The sequence below is a fragment of the Barbus barbus genome (genome assembly GCF_936440315.1).
Source record: "Barbus barbus genome assembly, chromosome: 22".
NCBI classification, from domain to species: Eukaryota; Metazoa; Chordata; class Actinopteri; order Cypriniformes; family Cyprinidae; genus Barbus; species Barbus barbus.
Genome location: NC_136750.1, coordinates 23079670 through 23099041, shown reverse-complemented (window position 1 = coordinate 23099041; position 19372 = coordinate 23079670). Strand labels below are relative to the sequence as shown.

Here is a 19372-nt window from a genome sequence, read left to right as displayed (position 1 = left end):
TGGAACAAAAACTTGAATCTGACTGAATTAAAATGTTGAAATGCATTTGCGATGCAGTCACTGATTTTTTTTTTTTTGCACTGAGATATGGCTGCATTGGATCTGTTGGGAAAATAAATGATGTTTTAAATTGTACTGTCACACACCATTACACACATATAAATTTAGTTTCTACCTAGTCAAATTATAACACTACATAAATAAATATTTCAAGATTAACAGACTCACAGTTTTAAATACTTTATATTTTAGTCTTTTTAATTAATATAGCAACAAATCGAGCGAAATGGAATGACGTGGGAATGATTCTTTACATTTTACCAATTAACAAAATAAATTACATTTTGATGTCTCCCTCTATCAGATGATTCAAATTGATAAATACTGATAAACACTTGTTTTGTCACAGACTGCATCCCGTATAGATTTAACACAATTCTGTTTTCTTAATAGAAGATGATCCCATCTAACATTCCATCTTTCATCCAAGATTCTTTTATGAGTCCCATCTGTCCTGTGAAGTCCAGCTGCTAATTAATGAACTACAGAAGACATGTCTTCATAAATAAAATCCTCTGTGTAAAACAATATGTGAACATTCAGGGATTCTCATTTCATCACAGGACACACACACATATATATGTCCTTAAGGATGAAGTAAACGAAGCAATGTGTCAGTTATAGGGCAGACAAGTTTGTTATCGGTATGTAAAAGTGTCTACTTGCAAATCTGTCATAAACTGTACAGTAGGTAAAAGATGTGCAAATAGACTCCCAATTTGCGTACTACCTGTCCTTTGTCACAGATCGGTCAGGCTCACTCACCCAATCACAACGCACTCCATCACCTGAGTATTAACTACACACACCTGCAAGTCATCAACTCCCTCATCAACCAGCATTTATAAGCACACACCTCACTTCACGCGACGTCCGATCTCGTTCAGACGTAGTGGACTCTCTCCATGATATCCTACCGATACATTGAGATGCCTACCTTGTTTACTTACCTGTTGTTTCTTCTCCAGAGTTACCTTCTGCTAGCTCCAACGTCGTCTCCAGTCTCCATCACATTTTGGATCATCTCCATACTCATCATCCGAGGTGTGTGCTTACTTCCATCTCTGTCCCACGATCTCCTGCGAAACAAGAATCAAGGTTACAAGCTTCTTCAAGTCCAGAAACCCTTCATCACTCAGGACACTCACCTTTCATCTGCACCCACACTCATTGCTGATAATAAACTCACCTGTTATACCTTTATTCCTTTGTCCGAGGGTCATACCGTGACAGAAGATCGGACCCACAATGGAGTCAGCATCATGAGTGCACCCGACCCTTTCCAGGAGATCGTGGATGCCCTCAAGCGGGTTCTCACTCCACCACCAGTTCCACCATCACCTGTACCGCCGGACACCAGTAACATCATTCCTTCTCCTCCAGTAATTTCCAGTCCCATGGTGCCCTTCTCTGGCTCGGTTGAGGAGTGCAATGGATTCCTGCTTCAATGCTCGCTGGTTCTTGAGATGCAACCGCAGCTGTATCCAACCGAAAAAGCCAAGATTGCATTTCTGATTTCCCTGCTGAAGGGGCGAGCGCTCCAATGGGCTGAAACCATATGGGCACAAGCTGGTACTGTAACCCTTTCCTTCGATAATTTTGTTGCCCATTTCAGAGAAGTGTTTGGCAGACCGGCAAGTGACACCACTGTCAGTGAACAACTCTATCATCTCCGCCAAGGCTCCTTTCCTGTTAATGATTATGCTCTGAAATTTAGAACCCTTGCAGCGGCATGAGCGCTCGCTCCTCACTACTTACCGACAAGGCCTTGAACCAAGGTTGCGGTTCCAACTCGCAGCCTATGATGACTCTTGTGGTCTGGAAAGGTTCATACAGCTATCCATCCGATGTGCCAATCGCATGCAATCTTGCTTTGAAGAACAGCTGCAATCTTCCTCCACTCCTACGCCGGCCAGACTCCATCAGCCCTCCAGAACCAGGTCAGGAACCCATGCAAATCGATAACACTCGACTGTCCTATTCAGAGCGGCAGAGATGGCTGACCCTTGGTTTATGTCTATATTGCGGTTCCGGTGGGCATGGGATTGCTACATGCCCAATCCGTCCACCAAGACCTATGGTGAGTGTCATTAAGCCTGATATATTAAATATGCAGCCCCTCACCGCCATTGTGAACCTTACTGCTTCCGGTGTCTCCCTTGCAGTACAAGCCCTCCTCGACTCCGGGTCAGCCGGTAATTTAATCTCCGGGAATCTCTGCCGCCAACTCAGGCTCTCGACCACCTCCACCAAAACCATCTACCAAGTCCAATCAGTGACCGGCAAACCACTCAGCCGAAGACAGGTGCGTCACTGCGTGGGACCTCTTCACTTGCGTGTAGCACAGTTACACGAGGAAACGCTACATCTTCTGGTTCTGGAGGATTCCACCGCTGATGTGATCTTAGGGCGCCCCTGGTTTGTGCAACACGATCCCATCTCCTGGAAAACTGGTGAGGTCCTGAAGTGGGGCAGTAACTGCCTCCCTGACTGTTTTCCACATACACCTCAACACAAGTCTCCTCGATTGATTACACTCCCAGTCAATTCCACCTCCATTGAGAGCCCCGTCAACAAACAGTCAGTGGAGATTCCTACCTGTTATGCCCCCTTCAAGGATGTTCTGCCCAAAGAGCGCCTCCCAGTTACCCCTGCACCGACCATGGGACTGTGCCATTGATTTGCTTCAGGGTGAGTCAGTTCCCAGAGGGAAGATTTACCCATTATCACTCCCTGAAAAGAAGGCCATGGAGGAGTACATTGAGGAGGCTCTGCAACAAGGCTACATTCGCCCTTCCACGTCCCCTGCTGCTTCGAGTTTCTTCTTCGTGGCAAAGAAGGACGGAGGTTTGAGGCCTTGCATAGACTCCCGGGCACTCAACAAGGCTACGGTGAAATTCTGTTATCCACTTCCCCACGTCCCAGCGGCACTAGAACATCTCCGCGGAGCCGCTGTGTTCACCAAGTTAGACCTCCGCAGCGCGTATAACCTCATCCGGATACGTGAGGGGGACGAGTTGAAGACCGCCTTCATCAACCCTACTGGCCACTACAAGTATCTCGTTATGCCGTATGGATTAGTAAACGCCCCCTCCGTATTCCAGGACTTCATGGATGAGGTTCTCCGGGAGTATCTCAATCGATTCGTCCTCGTCTACATTGATGATATCCTTATCTACTCCTGGAGCATGGCCAAACATCGCCACCACGTTGCGGAGGTCCTGCAACGCCTGAGAGATTTCAATCTCTTCCTGAAGGCCGAGGAATGTTCCTTCCACCAATCCTCAGTGCAGTTCCTTGGATACATCATCGATCACAGTGGCATCCAGATGGACGAGGGGAAGGTAGAGGCCATCAGGAATTGGCCAGTTCCAACTACCATCAAGGAACTTCAACGATTCCTGGGATTCTCCAACTTTTACAGAAGATTCATCCACAACTACAGCTCCATAACCAACCCACTCACCAGTCTGTTGAGAGGCAAGCCCAAATCTCTGTCCTGGTCACCGACAGCCACAGAAGCCTTTGAAACCCTCAAGAGAGCCTTCACCAGTGCACCGCTCCTTGCCCATCCAGACCCCAATAAGCCCTTCATAGTTGAGGTTGATGCCTCCACCACAGGGGTAGGAGCGGTGCTTTCTCAGCAGCAGGGGACTCTAGCCAAACTCCATCCATGCGTCTTCTCGCACAAGCTCAGCCCGGCAGAGAGAAACTATGACATCGGCAACAGAGAACTCCTGGTTTTCAATTTAGCCCTAGAGGAGTGGAGGCATTGGCTGGAGGGTGCTCAACACCCATTCATCGTACTCACTGACGACAAGAATCTCCAATACTTGTGTGATGCCAAGCGACTTAAACCACATCAGGCTAGATGGGCACTATTCTTCACTCGATTCAACTTTACCATCTCCTACCGCCCAGGGCCTAAGAATGTTAAAGCGGATGCGCTTTCTCGTCTGCATGCTCCTGAAAAGGTCAGTGAGGAACCGGATACCATCATTCCCAAGAAAATCTTCGTCTACCCCATCCAATGGACATCCAGTCCAGCTTCTACCTCCAATGCCTCCACAGCCACTCCGCCGGGCTGTCCACAGGGGTTGCAGTATGTCCCCAGAGCACTACGCACTCCTCTGATTCACTCCACTCACACATCGCTGGGCACTGGCCACCCAGGGGCCAACGGCACCCTCTTGCTGCTAAAGGACCGCTTCTGGTGGCCTAATATGGCTAGGGATGTGAGAAGGTTCGTCCAAGGCTGTTCCGACTTTGCCATCTCCAAGAGTCCGCGCCATCTTCCATCCGGCAAGCTCCTTCAGCTGCCTGTCCCCAATCGCCCTGGTCACACCTAGGAGTTCATTTCATCACAGATCTGCCAGCCTTGGATGGTAACACATGTATCCTTGTAGTCATTGATCGATTCTCAAAGTCCTGTTGACTTCTCCCACTCAAGGGCCTGCCCACTGCTATGGAGACCGCTGAGATTGTTTAACCATGTCTTCAGATACTACGGAATTCCAGAAGACATTGTTTCAGACCATGGCCCACAGTTTATATCCAGAGTCCGGAAGGCCTTCTTCTCGCTCCTAGGTGTGACCATAAGTCTCTCATCGGGATATCATCCTCAGTCAAACGGGCAGACAGAAAGGAAGATTCCTGCGAACCTTCTACCATGGCCACCAGGACTCTTGGAACCAGTTCCTAGGCTGGGTCGAGTACGCACAGAACTCGCTGCGTCAACCCTCCACTGGACTCACTCCCTTCCAGTGCGTCCTTGGTTACCAGCCTCCCCAGGTACCATCTGTCGATTACTGGTTCCGAGCGAGAGGGTCTGGGACGCAGCACACCATCAGCTGCAACGGGCAGTGCGCAGAACCAAGACGACAGCAGACCTTCTTAGGTCTACAACTCCCACTTACCAGCCGGGTCAGAAGCTCTGGCTGTCCACCCGGGACATCAGGATGTGCCTGCCCTGCAAGAAACTTAGTCCCAGATACGTTGGTCCCTTTAACATCACGAAGCAGATCAATCCTGTCACATATCAACTCCAACTTCCCTCACATTACAAGATTCATCCTTCCTTCCATGTCTCACTGCTCAAACCATTTCACCCTCCTGTTTCTGTTTCCACAGAGCCTGGCCCAACAGTGGAACCCCCTCTCCCGTTAATCCAGGAGGAAGGTGCCATCTACACGGTCCACGAGATTCTGGACTCCCGGCGCCGTGGTGGTCTGTTAAAGTATCTTGTGGACTGAGAAGGTTATGGTCCAGAGGAGCAGTCATGGGTCCCCAGAAATGACATTCTCAATCCCACGCTACTGGATGACTTTCACTCTATCCATCCAGATCATCCAGGACCCCGAGGGAGAGGTAGACCACCACGACGTCGGGGTCCTCGGCCCTCAGGAGCGGGCCGTGGAGGGGGGGGTACTGTCACAGATCGGTCAGGCTCACTCACCCAATCACAACGCACTCCATCACCTGAGTATTAACAACACACACCTGCAAGTCATCAACACCCTCATCAACCAGCATTTATAAGCACACACCTCACTTCACTCCATGTCCGATCTCGTTCAGACATAGTGGACTCTCTCCATGATATCCCACCGATATATTGAGATACCTACCTTGTTTACTTACCTGTTGTGTCCTCTCCAGTCTCCTTCGCATTGTGGATCATCTCCATATTCATCATCCGAGGTGTGTGCTTCCGTTCATCTCTGTCCCACGATCTCCTGCGAAACAAGAATCAAGGTTACAAGCTTCAAGTCAAGAAACCCTTCATCACTCAGGACACTCACCTTTCATCTGCACCCGCACCCAATGCTGATAATAAACTCACCTGTTATACCTTTATTCCTTTGTCCGAGGGTCATTCCGTGACATCCTTATATGTATGCATGATTAGAATTGCCACATCCCAAATTATAGTACATTTAAAATAGTATGCGTAAGCTGCCTAGATGGTGTACAATAAGTACGAATGTAAAAATTATAAATTAAGGAATTACATGCTAAGTTTATATGGCAAAATTTACAATAGTGTATGACATGATGGTCATGGTGGTTTTATGAATTATTATGTCACAATACTGGTGTATTATCTTTTAACATACTCAGAAGTTTGTACTTTTCCATCACCAGCAAATGCAGAAGAAAACAAATTAGGATGCATCACTTCATTTTGTAGGTTTGGAATTTAGTTTAGTGTTTAGTTCCGTCACTACTCTCACACACCTGTCTGCAATTTTCAAGTGATCCCAAAGACATTGATTAACAGATTCAGGTGTGTTTGATTAGAGTTGGATCTAAACTCTGAAGAAAGGAAAATCTCCATAAGCAGGATTAAACCCCCTGGCTGAGCAATATGCTTAAATGTCTACACAATTCATCAGTCCACATATATTTTCTCTGGTTAAGAAAGTTTTACAGTGCAATGTATTGACTTTAACATAATTATTTAATCACAGTATCAATCCATTATTTTAAATTTACATAAGACCTGAAACCAACCTACTAGCGACGCAAGCTTGATTTCATGCATTGCCTTCATGCAGTTCCAAAATGTGTCGGACTGCAAATAATTATGTTTCAACTTAGCATTGCCAAGGTGGTAAAGCAGATATTAGCATAACTTAAAAGTCTTTTAAAACTGTTAGTTTTGCACAATTTCTTCTATGGAACACAAACGAAGATATTTTGAAGAATGCTTCAGTTGTTTTTGAGTCATTTTTCTATTTCATTTTGTGTTTCACAGAGCAAAAGTAAGTTTTACAACAACATGAGGGTGAGTAAATGATTACAGAATTTTCATTTTGGGGTTAACTATTCCGTTAACATATTTTCCATATTTAGATCCATTCTTCAGACCTTCCCTCAAAAAATTTAAATCTGGATGGCCCTTTTTTATTTTATGTTTAATGTGTCATTGTAAGTTTTGATAAAATAACCGTTACTGGGGGGTCTCTGGCTCCTAATCAGGGGCCCGTCAGACTGTAGAGCATCTCAGTCTATCACTCTGAGAGCATGTGAAGTGAAAGCATGTGATTAAGGTTACCTGTGGCATTAAAAGGCACCTGTGTTGTCTTCCACAGTCAAATCAAGAGAGACTCTTCACAAGACTTCTGGAGTGCTTTCACCTCAAATGCGTTCCCAGTTTAGCTGAAGCAAAGTGTTAGTTTCTAGAATCTCGTTAAGCTGTGAAAACAGCGTGCATATTTTTTTTCTCACATTCCCTGTTTTAGATGTGCAATTTGAGACATGCAAGTCAGGCATAGTTTCTCGAAAGGTCATGAATGTTGATTTGATTCCACGAACAGATGTCGAGACGAAGGGGGAGTCACAGTATCAGGTGTGCATTTTCTGAGCTATTTGTTACTAAAGCAGTAGCACAGCTCAAAACGAATCTCCAATGATGCCTTCACACTGCGCTACATTACTGATAATGAATGGCATGCCAAATAATCCCAGTCATTCATTGCTTCCGGGTCTCACCACATCGTTGCCTCTGTAGAAAGTGATTTATCTTTATCTGGCCACATGCTCTCTTCCCTCCTCATTTCCCTGTGTTCTGGTGCTGGGGGGCTTTGACTAGGCAAAATCTACCTCACACACACAAACCTACCTTGTTCCCTCAGTTTTGGGGTCTAGCCTCGGGTTTGATAACTTCTCTGTTTGTCACACTGCTGGTTGCTTTGTGAACTCAGAGGGATTGGGGTCTTATCAGTGGTGTGGCAGGGCCAGGGTATCAGCAGCCAACAAAGATTGAATACATCCATCTGACCGCTTCACTGCCCCAGATGATTAAATGAAACACGACCGGTCAGCGATGTGAAGATCCACAGCGTGAAGCTGTGTGGACATATTTGCGTCCCTCAGTAAACATTTCTGACAACCTTTGTTTAATTGTTTATTCCATACGTGATAAAATCTTGGTTGATCGTGCCGCTGTGATTTTCGCAGTGATACACCTGCAGGGCTCACTGTAGACACAAGGCTCTCATTGGAGCTGAAGTAATATGTAAGTGATGTAATCGCTTCGTGGCCTTCAGCAGACAGGTACAATCTAATCTCTTTCGAGACACCCACAGGTTTTAAGGACACGGTGAGCTGGGCTTGTGTTTCAGAAATTAAAAAAATGAAACGGCGATCTATTTTCAAGAAGGAATGAAGCGTGGCTTATATGTAAGGCTGACTCCAGGAGTTTTTTTTTTTCTTCTCTCTCTTGTAAGTAACAAAATCACCGGGTTCTTTCTTTATATTATTAAAGAAGATATTCTTACTGGGAGATGGGCCTTAGAAATGAAAAATCTATATTTTCCAGTGTGATAAAATGTCTTAGGCTAGAATCACCACCTGCATCTACTGCCTGATGTGTCTACAGCAGATTCTGGTAGCAGAACTTTTTCACACCTAACGTGAAAAAGTGAAAAACTAAGCGTGAATGTTGTATAAAGGATTTTCTTTACTGTTAACATTGGATGGTTCACTACTGTGGCTCAAAAGCAATAATTACTAATTTAGAGAGGAGGTTAGCTTCACTTTCTAAACTTCTTTAATTCATCCAGTCACCCAGATCCAGCAGCACCCTCTTCAGGACGCTGATGACCTTTGCATCTGTCCCCCTATAACCTCCCCACTGGACACCTCTTATAAAGGGAGTGCATCCCTGAGGCATAGAGGGGGGACCAAATCTCATCTGGCCTTTCTAGGAACACTTCATCTCCCCAAACAGGCCTATGACATTGGGTTGGATTGAGCAAGGACTATGGAGATTTGCAGCACTCTGAATGGAGTGACTTTCCTCCAGTGACAAAACAGAACAAGAGCTGTTTCATATAGGCTTAGCTTAAGCCTTATCTTTGACAGAGGGACAGAAAGAAGGGTAGGAGGGAAGTCGATGTAAGACAGAGATTCTGCATGTACAAAACAAGGAAGGAGGGACTAAACAGGGATTGAATTGATGCAGCCGTAGGTAGATCAGCAATCCTTTCATTACTCAAGGTGGTATGCGGTTAGCTGAAAACAATAGACGCCTGTCCACAATTGTGAAGATCTAGTCAAAGCATTCATTTCCAGTTAAATTAATTCATTTCTACAACCAGCAACTCCTCCACTGCTCATTCTGTCTTATTATTTGAAGAGACTGGAAAGAGAATTATTGATGTTGATTACAGACTGCAAATTCATGTCAATTTACATGTGATATGATGAATTCTAAAGTGGTGCTGAAATGTGATTTCTTGGTTTTCAAACATTGGGAAATGTTTAACAGATCGAACAACCTTTGCTGTAGTTCCAGGCATCAGTGAATGAGGGATCAACTGGGGTGGTAGTGAACCTGACGGTGGATGACAGAGACGACCCAGCCACCGGAGCCTGGAGAGCCATCTACTCCATCATCAATGGAGATCCCAACCAGAACTTTGAGATACAGACCAACCTGGACAACAATGAAGGGATGCTGTCAGTGATAAAGGTACACAATGTATTTTTCAGTTACTTGATCGCCTTGTGAAGGCACATTAAGATCCCCTTATGGGGCTTGAACCTATAAAGTTTAGGTTACCAAATGAGATCTTATCCATGTTAATTACTTAAGAGTTTAAAGATACAATAGGCGATTGTCTTCAGAAACATTTTTTGTTATGCTAGTTGAAAGTCTCTTCACATCCCGATAGCAATCATTAAATTAAGTGGTCTATATGCATTTAAATGTTCGGTCCGAACGTTATGAGAGGCTTGCTTATCTGCCTGTCAACATATGTGTTTGCATACCTCTGTGCACCCTGTTCGCACAGACAGGATTCGTCATCAGCATGTTGATGTACGCTATGCAGACAGAGTGAGAATGGCAGGCAAACACCAACAACCTGATCTTCCTTCCTGGTATTGCATATGACACATGATGTATTGTAGTAATGTTGTCTCTGGTTGTCTGGTCTGTGTGCATTCATGTGTTCAGGAGGCATGGCTTTGGACCGCAATTTGCTGGGAGGGTGGGACATACGCTTTCAGTGCTATCAGGCTAAAGTTAGCATTTTCCAAGATGTCCTACTGCACATTTAAGGATCTCGATTAGTAACTAAAATTTTAAAGGTTCAAGCCCAAAAAGGGGAACTTCATGAGCTGCTAATATAGGATTTGCAAGCAAGCTTATTAACTGCAGAGGTAAAGTGGCGGTTTTAGGGCAGTAATGTCCAATCTGTCTCCTAAAGCATAGGTGTCCAGTACTGCTCCTGGAGAGCCACTGTCCTGTAGAGCAAAGGTCTTCAACCCTGCTCCTGGTGACCCACCGTCATGCAGAGTTCAGTTCCAACCCTAATCAAACACACAAACCTGCTAATTAAACTTTTCATTATGATTTGAAGGATACACAGGCAAGTGTGCTGAAGCAGGTTGGAAATATACTTTGCAGGATGGTGGGTCCCCAGGAGCAGGGATGAAGACCTCTGCTCTAGAGTTTAGCTCAACCCCAATTAAACACACCTAAATCATCTAATCAAGGTCTTACTAGGCATACTATAATCTTCCAGGCAGGTGGGTTGAGGCAGGTTGGAGCTAAACTCCTTAGAACAGTGCCCTCCAGGACCAAGTCTGAACACCCCTGTCCTAAAGGGGTGCTTTCTATAGAGCATTTGTGTCCAATCCTGCTCCTGGAAGGCCAACATCCTGTAGAGTTTAGCTCCAAATTTTCTTCACACTTTTCTGGAAGTGTCTAGTAATCATGAGGACCTTGATTTACCGGGCCTGGTGTGTTTAATGGTTGCCGCTAAACTCAGGATAGTGGCTAACCCAAATAAATCACACCTGAACCAGAAATTTAAGGTCTTCATGATTACTAGAAACCTCCAGACTGGTATCTTAGAGCTAAACTACTCTTTCTTTCCTGTTGTAAAAATGTACCATAAGTTGGTTTCGACAAGATAGTAGTTGAAAAATAATGATGATGAGTCGTTTGTTTGGTATTTGTTAGTTAATTGCTCTTATATAATTCCTTTCACATGTTGTCTTTCTCAGCCTCTGGACTATGAAAGTTCAGTGTTTCACACACTGCTGATAAAAGTGGAGAATGAAGACCCTCTGGTTCCTGACGTTGTGTATGGCCCCAGCTCTACAGCGACAGTTTATATTACAGTTATGGATGTGAATGAAGGACCGGTGTTCTTCCCAGATCCTCTGGTTGTCATCAGGAGAGAAAATATTCCCATAGGGAGCTTTGTGGCCATGCTGAACGCTACTGACCCGGACTACCGACAAACGCAGAGCATAAGGTTGGTGCAGTATTACTATGACTATGGTCGTCAATCTTTATTCTTCCAAGTCCACACTTTGGTCATATAATGCTGCATAGACTATTGAGCAGTCATCCACTGTGATATGTCTTAAAAGGTTGTGTCACGGGAGCATCACTGGCACAAAGGGGAAGCTTATGAGCGCCTTTCTGATTTATATAATTACAAATGGGACCGAGTGCACCATTTCCAGAGCCAATAATGCTTATGTTCTGTTTCTGTTACATTGCTTCTGTGCTAGACATTGGAGGGATAACTTTTACAAATGTCGCATACATAGTTTACACATACACATACATTCTCATTGGATTCTGACAGGGTAGATTGCGTTGACAGCACAACTAATCAAAGCCTTGGACGAGCAGGATACCCCTGTCACTTAGACATGTCTCAAAGTGGTTATTCTTGTCTTGACGTTCTTTGTCCTGCTTCCAGTTTGTTTGCTGTGTTCTCAGACTTATGTATCTCTGAGTTTGACCATCTGTAGACATTCATCTTGCTACCCAACTACATAATTGGCCAAGTACTTGGAGTCGTTACCTTTAAAATGATTCTTAGAGACTTGTGACAGATCATTACTTCAATGTAGCTTTTAACTTTCCTTGAAGCCTCATTACCTTATCAATAAGGTAATGCAAAAAACAAAAATATTTGCATTCATGTATTTGCATTCAAGCTGCAAATTTAAATCTTTTCGGGTTCTTGATCTCCATGGGAATCAACCCCAGGACCTTGGTGCTTATAGCTTCATAATGTTTGAGCTACAGGAACGCAAATTTTTAAAAGTCAAAAAGCAGCTGTGTGCGCTTGAGCACATTTTCTCACACTCTTCCTCTATCCCTCCTTTGTTCATTCCCTCAACCTTCTTTGCTGTAGATGTGGTGTGTACACATTTGCATTTGTTATGTGATCTCAGTGTAAGCTGTGCCACGCTTGTTCAGATCAGCAGAATTTAAACAGGCTCCTGTGATTCGTCATGTCTGCTGAGCGTGTGTGAAACTCACCTTATGAAACTCGGTGCACCGCTGTGATCATGTGCTCTGCTATTATTACCGCTCCGTCCTGCTAGTTAGAGTGAGCCCTCCTCATCACAAACCATATGAGCTCTTTCTCTCTTCTCTTTCTCATTCTGTCGTCTCTTCATTCTTCATCTCTTCTGTATCTGTCATCTCGCTGCCTGCCTCACCTCTTTTGATCTCCTTTTGCCAGTAAAAGGCTCTTTGAAGTACCATAGCTTTCACCTGAGGCTATAAGTAGCAGGACTGAGTAAGAAAAAAGAACAAGCTGCAGCAAAATGAAAAGAAAGGACAAAGGGAAAGCTTGAGAGAAGCCATCTGTCTGTCTGTCTATCAATCAGTCGGTCAGCCTGTCTGTCTCTAGCTGTCTCTCTGTGCATATACAGTGGTGTGAAAAAGTGTTGCCCGCCTTCCTGATTTTATATTTTTTTGCATGTTTGTCACACTTTTTTTCAAACATCCACGTGAGGCGCGCGTGAATGTAAACACATCGCCTCCGCGCCGTAAACAAACAAGTTTATCCCAGCTACTTTCTGTTTCTGGAAGAAAATCTGCTGAGAGAAATAAGCCAGAATTTCAAAATGTGTTTTTGTTTGTTTGTTTTTTTCCCTTCAGATCGCATAAATAATATACACTATGAAAATGCCAGGTTCAAAAGCTTGGAGACAGTATATATAGAAATTAAAACTTTTATTTAGCACACAAAGTGATGATAAAGACATGTATCATGTTACAAACGATGCTGTTCTTCTGAACATTATGTTCATCAAAAACATAAAATGAAAAAAAATCTTCTTAGCTCTTTTCAACATAATAATAATAATAAATGTTTTTTTTTAGCAGCAAATCAGAATATTAGAATTATTTCTGAAGGATCATGTGACTGGAGTAATGATGCTAAAAAGTCAGCTTTGAAAGACAGCTTTGATTGATCCTAATACAATGTTTAACTGCACTCAAAAGTGAATCTCAAGTTATTTTGTGTGATAGCTAAATATATTCTAAATAAACTACAAACAAAAAAATATATACATTTATTTTGTCCTCATATTCTTTCTTGTAACTCTTCCCTCTAAGTCATACCTGACTAAATGGCTCATTTAGTCTCTCCTTCTCGCATAGACCCTTTTTACTCAAAAAGTGACTTAGAACATTTAAATCAATATATTGTTTTCTGTGAGCAAATAAACAAGATGATTTTCACATTATTTTGAAGCAAAAATTCTAGGCTACAAGATCCAGTTCTCAGAAGTCTTGTAAACAAATGTTCTGTATGTTTTTTATGGCCTTATTACAGGGACTTCAAAATTTTAGTTTTTCACTAACCACGCATAAACGTTGCTTTCTCAAAAACAAAATCAAGTGCATAAATGCTGCTAACATATTATTGTTGCCCAGTTTGTGCTGTTTACAGTGTTATTGGACTTTAGCCATTTATATATTTATAAGCAACTGAAAAAAACACAAATGTCAGGGCATGTCAAAACTTCTCCAGGCCCCCAAAACACCCGTAGACCCCAGAGGGTTAAAGACATGGAGTTGGACAGTGCAATGCCTCAGCTTTACAAACTGTTCTCATTAGTGGCAACAATTGGAGCTACATCTGCAGGTGTAGAAAGGAGCTTCTCTTGTTTAAAGCGGCTCAAGTCCTACACCCGTAACACAATGGGCCAAGGCCGTTTAAGCAGCCTAGCTCTGTTGGCAATTGAGAGGACACTGGTGAAGTCACTGGAAAAGACGCCTAGTTGGTACGACAGGTTCACAGAGTGTTTTCTTTAAAAGGAACGTAGGGCAGAATTTACGTATAAATAAATGGACAATTTTTATGATGTAGGCCGAAAATTAGCTTCCCCTCTTTGAAAGACCAGCAACCGCCACTGCAACAGTAAAATATGGTGGTGGTAGTGTGATGGTCTGGGGCTGTTTTGCTGCTTCAGAACATGGAAGACTTGCTGTGATAAATGGAACCATGAATTCAGCTGTCTACCAAAAAATCCTGAAGGACAATGTCCGGCCATCTGTTCGTGACCTCAAGCTGAAGCGAACTTGGGTTCTGCAGCAGGACAATGATCCACAACACACCAGCAAATCCACCTCTGAATGGCTGAAGAAAAAAACTTTGGAGTGGCCTAGTCAAAGTCCTGACCTGAATCCTACTGAGATGCTGTGGCATGACCTTAAAAAGGCGGTTCATGCTCGAAAACCCTCCAATGTGGCTGAATTACAACAATTCTGCCAAGAAGAGTGGGCCAAAATTCCTCCACAGCACTGTAACAGACTAATTGCAAGTTATCGCAAACGCTTGATTGCAGTTGTTGCTGCTAAGGGTGGCCCAACCAGTTATTAGGTTTAGGGGGCAAGCACTTTTTCACACAGGGCCATGTGGGTTTTGTTTTCCCTTCATAATAAAAAACTTCATTCAAAAACTGCATGTTGTGTTTACTTGTGTTATCTTTGATTAATATTTAAATTAGTTTGATGATCTGAAACATTAAAGTGAGACAAAAAAAAAAAAAAATCAGGAAGGGGGCCAGCACTTTTTCACACCACTGTATCTATCTGTCTGTCTTATTTTTCTATCTAGTGTTCTTGTATCTATCATATTTTTGTCTGTTTATCTGTCAGTCAATCTGTCTGTCTGTCTGTCTGTCTGTCTGTCTGTCTATCTATCGTTCGTTCTATCTATCTGTCTATCTATCTGTCTATCTGTCTGTCTGTCGTTCTATCTATCGTTCTATCTATCTATCGCTCTATCATTCTATCAGTCAGTCGGCCTGTCTGTCTGTATATCGATCGCTCTGTCTGTCTATATATCTGTCTGTATGGCTGTCTCTTGTTCTGCTTATCGTTCTGTCATTTTATCTATTGTTCTATCCATCTCTTTAACACTCTATCATTCTTTCACTTTTTTTCTGTACATTTGTCTCACATTCCCTTTTACACATTCTGATATGGCATGAATTTCTTTTAACCCTTATGCTAACAGAAGCTGCCCCCCCCCCCAAATAAAAACACCCATTGTTAGGTCTTGTTTGATGTCTGATTCTATTCCTTTTAATGTATCCTCTAATTTTGTTTGAATATTCTATGTTTTCTTTTGAACTGACAGAAATGGCATCGATTACTCCATACAGACATATTGTTCTCTGGATTTAACATAAAAAGCTTATAGGAACCATAATGCATAAGAGTGCTTTTCACATCCTGCAAGTTCTATATCTCTATTGATAAAAGATAAAAGGAAAATGGCCTAGAGGGATTTATGTATTATAGTTAGAGTTGTTTGTTTGCTATCGATTCAATCTTTTTGGTGAATTACAGAAAATTTCCAGATGCAAGAATGGTCTGATTGTTTAGGTTCTAATAGCAGTCCATACATTTAGCTTGATACTTTAGTGAAATAAAACCTGCCACACTTCAGGATCATTATGCTTTTCAATGGTTCTTTGTTGCAGATATGTTTGGAGCTCTCGTTTGAGCTCAAATCAGTCTTTATCAAACGTTCCTCTGAGTGTTACCCATTACTCATTCAGAGGAGCATGTCAGGCAAGGTTAAGATTTTGGGGTCTCTGATGTGTTTGCTCAAAGGTTTTTAGAGTTTTCTTCCATCTCCACCCCTTTATTTAGCTCTGTCAGGCTTGTCAGGATAAGGTGAGCTGTGCATCATTGCTAGCCTGAGGGAAATCACAAACACAGACACTATCAGAATTATGGGAAGGCTCGTTGGGTGCAAGCTCCCTCACTGCCACAGGTCGTTAGGAGTGATGCCGAGACGACTGTGAAATATGCTGAGTAGAATTAGTAAAATAGATTAAATTCTATCTGCATTAGTTTATGTTGACAAAGTTTTTGTTGTTGAAACAGTGGTTGCTTTCGCAAATACTAGCAACAAGGTTTGGTATTTTACACAATGTTAATTTTTCATTTACTAATGCTTCCAACAATAACAATGACTGTTATAAGTTTTTGTGGCATATTTTTATAACACCGAAAGATACAGTTAGTCATTGTTATTTCTGGATATATTAGTAGATTGACGGTGCAAACTTGCAAACCTTTTAATCAACCCATTACAATTTAGTCTTTTTGCTTGATTTTTCCATCTGTTCCATAGCTATCAATACGTAGTTATTGGATATATATAGTTATAGTATTCCTGAGCAAATCAAAGAGGATATTTAATGAGTACAGTCATATTTTAGTGTCTGTATGGAATATCATAATAGCAGGTCTTGGGTAACGGTCCCCTGCAATCCCAGTCCAACTCAGCTTCAAAGCTGTCTTTGAGTTGATCTTGCTCCAAAAAAAAAAGTTTCAGAACAACCCTTTATACATAATTCTGTGTTTGTTCCTCCCTTTGGCTGTGCCACAGTTTAAAACTCTGAAAAAAGGAGGATAAAGACACTGAAAAGACGGCTGGAGCCTGTTTTTGTAGGGGATTTCTCCCATATCTTTATATACCGCATAGTCAAGATCAAGACTCCTCATTCCTGAAGACACTTATTATTTACATATTCTACAGCTTACATATTCTACAAAAATGTACTATTCACTCTTTTTAAATACATGACCAGTTAAAAGTTTTAGAACACTCACTTTTTCAGTATTTTTGTGACATTTATTAAGAATTCAGATTACTTTGAAATTAAATCACATCAAGGGAAAATTTTATAAATAGAACAAAACAGAACCAATCAAATTTTGTAGACTGAAAAAAATGATTAATGGAATCTTTATGTAAAACTAATATAATTAAATTCTAAATGTGTGAAGCCAAGCCTCTGAATTTTTTTTTTTCTTCTAGAATATCCTTTTTCATTCTGAAATACATCACATTATTTACATTTATTTACATTTATTCATTTAGCTGACACTTTTATCCAAAGCGACTTACAATTGCTATATATGTCAGAGGTCGCACGCCTCTGGAGCAACTAGGGGTTAAGTGTCTTGCTCAGGGACACATTGGTATCTCACAGTGGATTCGAACCCGGGTCTCTCACACCAAAGGCATGTGTCTTATCCACTGTGCCATCACCATGCTGTTCACAACATTATGGGTTGTGAACAGCATTTCATGGTGACACTAACTCATTGAGTATTAATTTATTAAAAAGAGAAATGTTTGTACTGCAGCTGAATTAATTCAAGGTCTTTTGTATGATTTTATGAGAAATCGTTTCAATGCATGATGATTCACGATTTATTCTACACAGCATAACAATTCCTCATCTGACTGTAATATCAAATATCTATTTACATTTTATAGCAGATTTGAGTGGTAATATTGTATTGGTGCTCATTTATTTCTCCATATGCGTTTTAGAGTGTTCGTAAGATAAAAAGCATGTCAATGGATGTATCTTTGTCAGCAGTGAAAGCTGTTAAGTGATGCCATTGCTTTGGACACAGCTGCAGTCTGTGCAGACGCGGTATCATCTGTGCCGTTTTAGTGAAACACTCTCACACCTGCACTACCACGCTTGATATTTAACAAATGCTCATTTGTATATCACAGCCAATATGCTGGATCATATTTAAAGTGACTTTGTATGTTTGTTTAGTGATGTTAAGATGTTCCTGACATTGCTGTTCACTCCTCAGTGCAGGCTGGGAACATTATAGTGATAGTGACATTTAATGAGATGCAGAACATGCATTTCTCTTCTCTTACCCTTTTGCTCTGATGACCTACGAGATGTGACTGAGCTAATTCCTCTTTCATGGGATCTGCTTCCGTTGCACCCTTGTCTCATTAGTTGTTTTGGAACTGCAGTACTCAGCAAGTACTGAAAGATGACAGGCCATGTCTAGATGACAGGACAGTTTTCTTCTCATTAGAGCAGAGGATCTCTACCTTTGTATCTCCAAGGTCGCCTAATGTCAAAGGTCCCCTCTACAGGTGACTGTATTCCAAAGTAGAAGTTTAAAATAAGTTAATTTTGTTAGTGCATGTTTTTTAATAAGACCAAATTAGACATTCACTGTAACTTAAACTCACTTGATTTGCTTAGCTAGCCTAAAACTTAAAGGAAACATGGTTAAAAATTACTTGAGAAAGGAAATAAAACTAAATTTGCAAATATGATTTAGATATTTGTTGGCAGGACAAATTAGAAATTTGTCAATTTAGTTTCCCAAGGTTCTGTGCTGCCAAAAAATGTTGAAATGAGAACTCAGCAGTATACGTAAATGTACATGTTCTTGATTTACTCCAGATATGTCATTTTTTATGTAGAGCTATACTTTCGTATTTAGAGGTTTTGGCATTTTTAATATGACATAAATTAGTTTAAATGATTTTAAGATTCCTTGTTGTCCCAGCTTGTGTAAATATAAATGGGTTTTGTATGGTGTTGCAATGACACAATCCATTTAGATGCAAAATGTTTTTATAGTTGCACTTGACTTTGTTCTTATAGTGCATTATGTGGGTGCTGTGGGTTTGTATATGTTTATGTCTCTTTGTGTATATGTGGGCGAACCATTAATTAATCACCAGTGTTAAATGAACTCTTTTGTAGAGTTAAGTTTAAGTTTGCTGTAATTTGTTCGGGTTGATTAATAACCAGTAATTGTATGTGTGTGCACTGTTTATCTGGAGGTCCCTCTTCCTCTATTCAACAATGCAATATTGTAGTATGGCTTTCTGTTTTAATTAACAACAACTCTGCTGTCTTCACATCTCTGGAAACTCAGAGGACCACAGCGACCCCTTATGCTACCAAGTTCCTGGAACTTAAAGATTGTCTTAAAAAATAAATAAAACAAGTATGCGGCATTCGGAATAATCTTTTGTGAGCTGCACTGAGGGTTTGGTGACAGCGGAGGAGGAAAGAGTGGTGAAAGGCTGGTTCATGTCAGGTCTTGCTTACTCTGCAGTGGCTGCTCCAAAGAATAACTGCTCTCGGAAAAACTGAATTAATTGTGATAAATATAAAGACGCTTGGCCTCTGTGACTCCTTTCTTTATGGGAGTTAACCATTTCTCACACAGAAACAA

The 19372-nt window shown here is 41.9% G+C and overlaps 1 protein-coding gene across 3 annotated transcripts in view; it reads left to right on the top strand.

The window, feature by feature from the left end:
* LOC306888196 (cadherin-13-like) overlaps positions 1–19372 on the top strand; it is a 345271-nt gene that overhangs the window by 286064 nt on the left and 39835 nt on the right. For all 3 annotated transcript variants that reach the window (XM_079446382.1, XM_079446381.1, XM_079446380.1), the window contains exons 9-10: positions 9356–9538; positions 11080–11333. In XM_079446382.1, coding sequence (XP_079302508.1) covers positions 9356–9538; positions 11080–11333 — 437 coding nt within the window. The remainder of the gene's footprint in view (positions 1–9355; positions 9539–11079; positions 11334–19372) is intronic.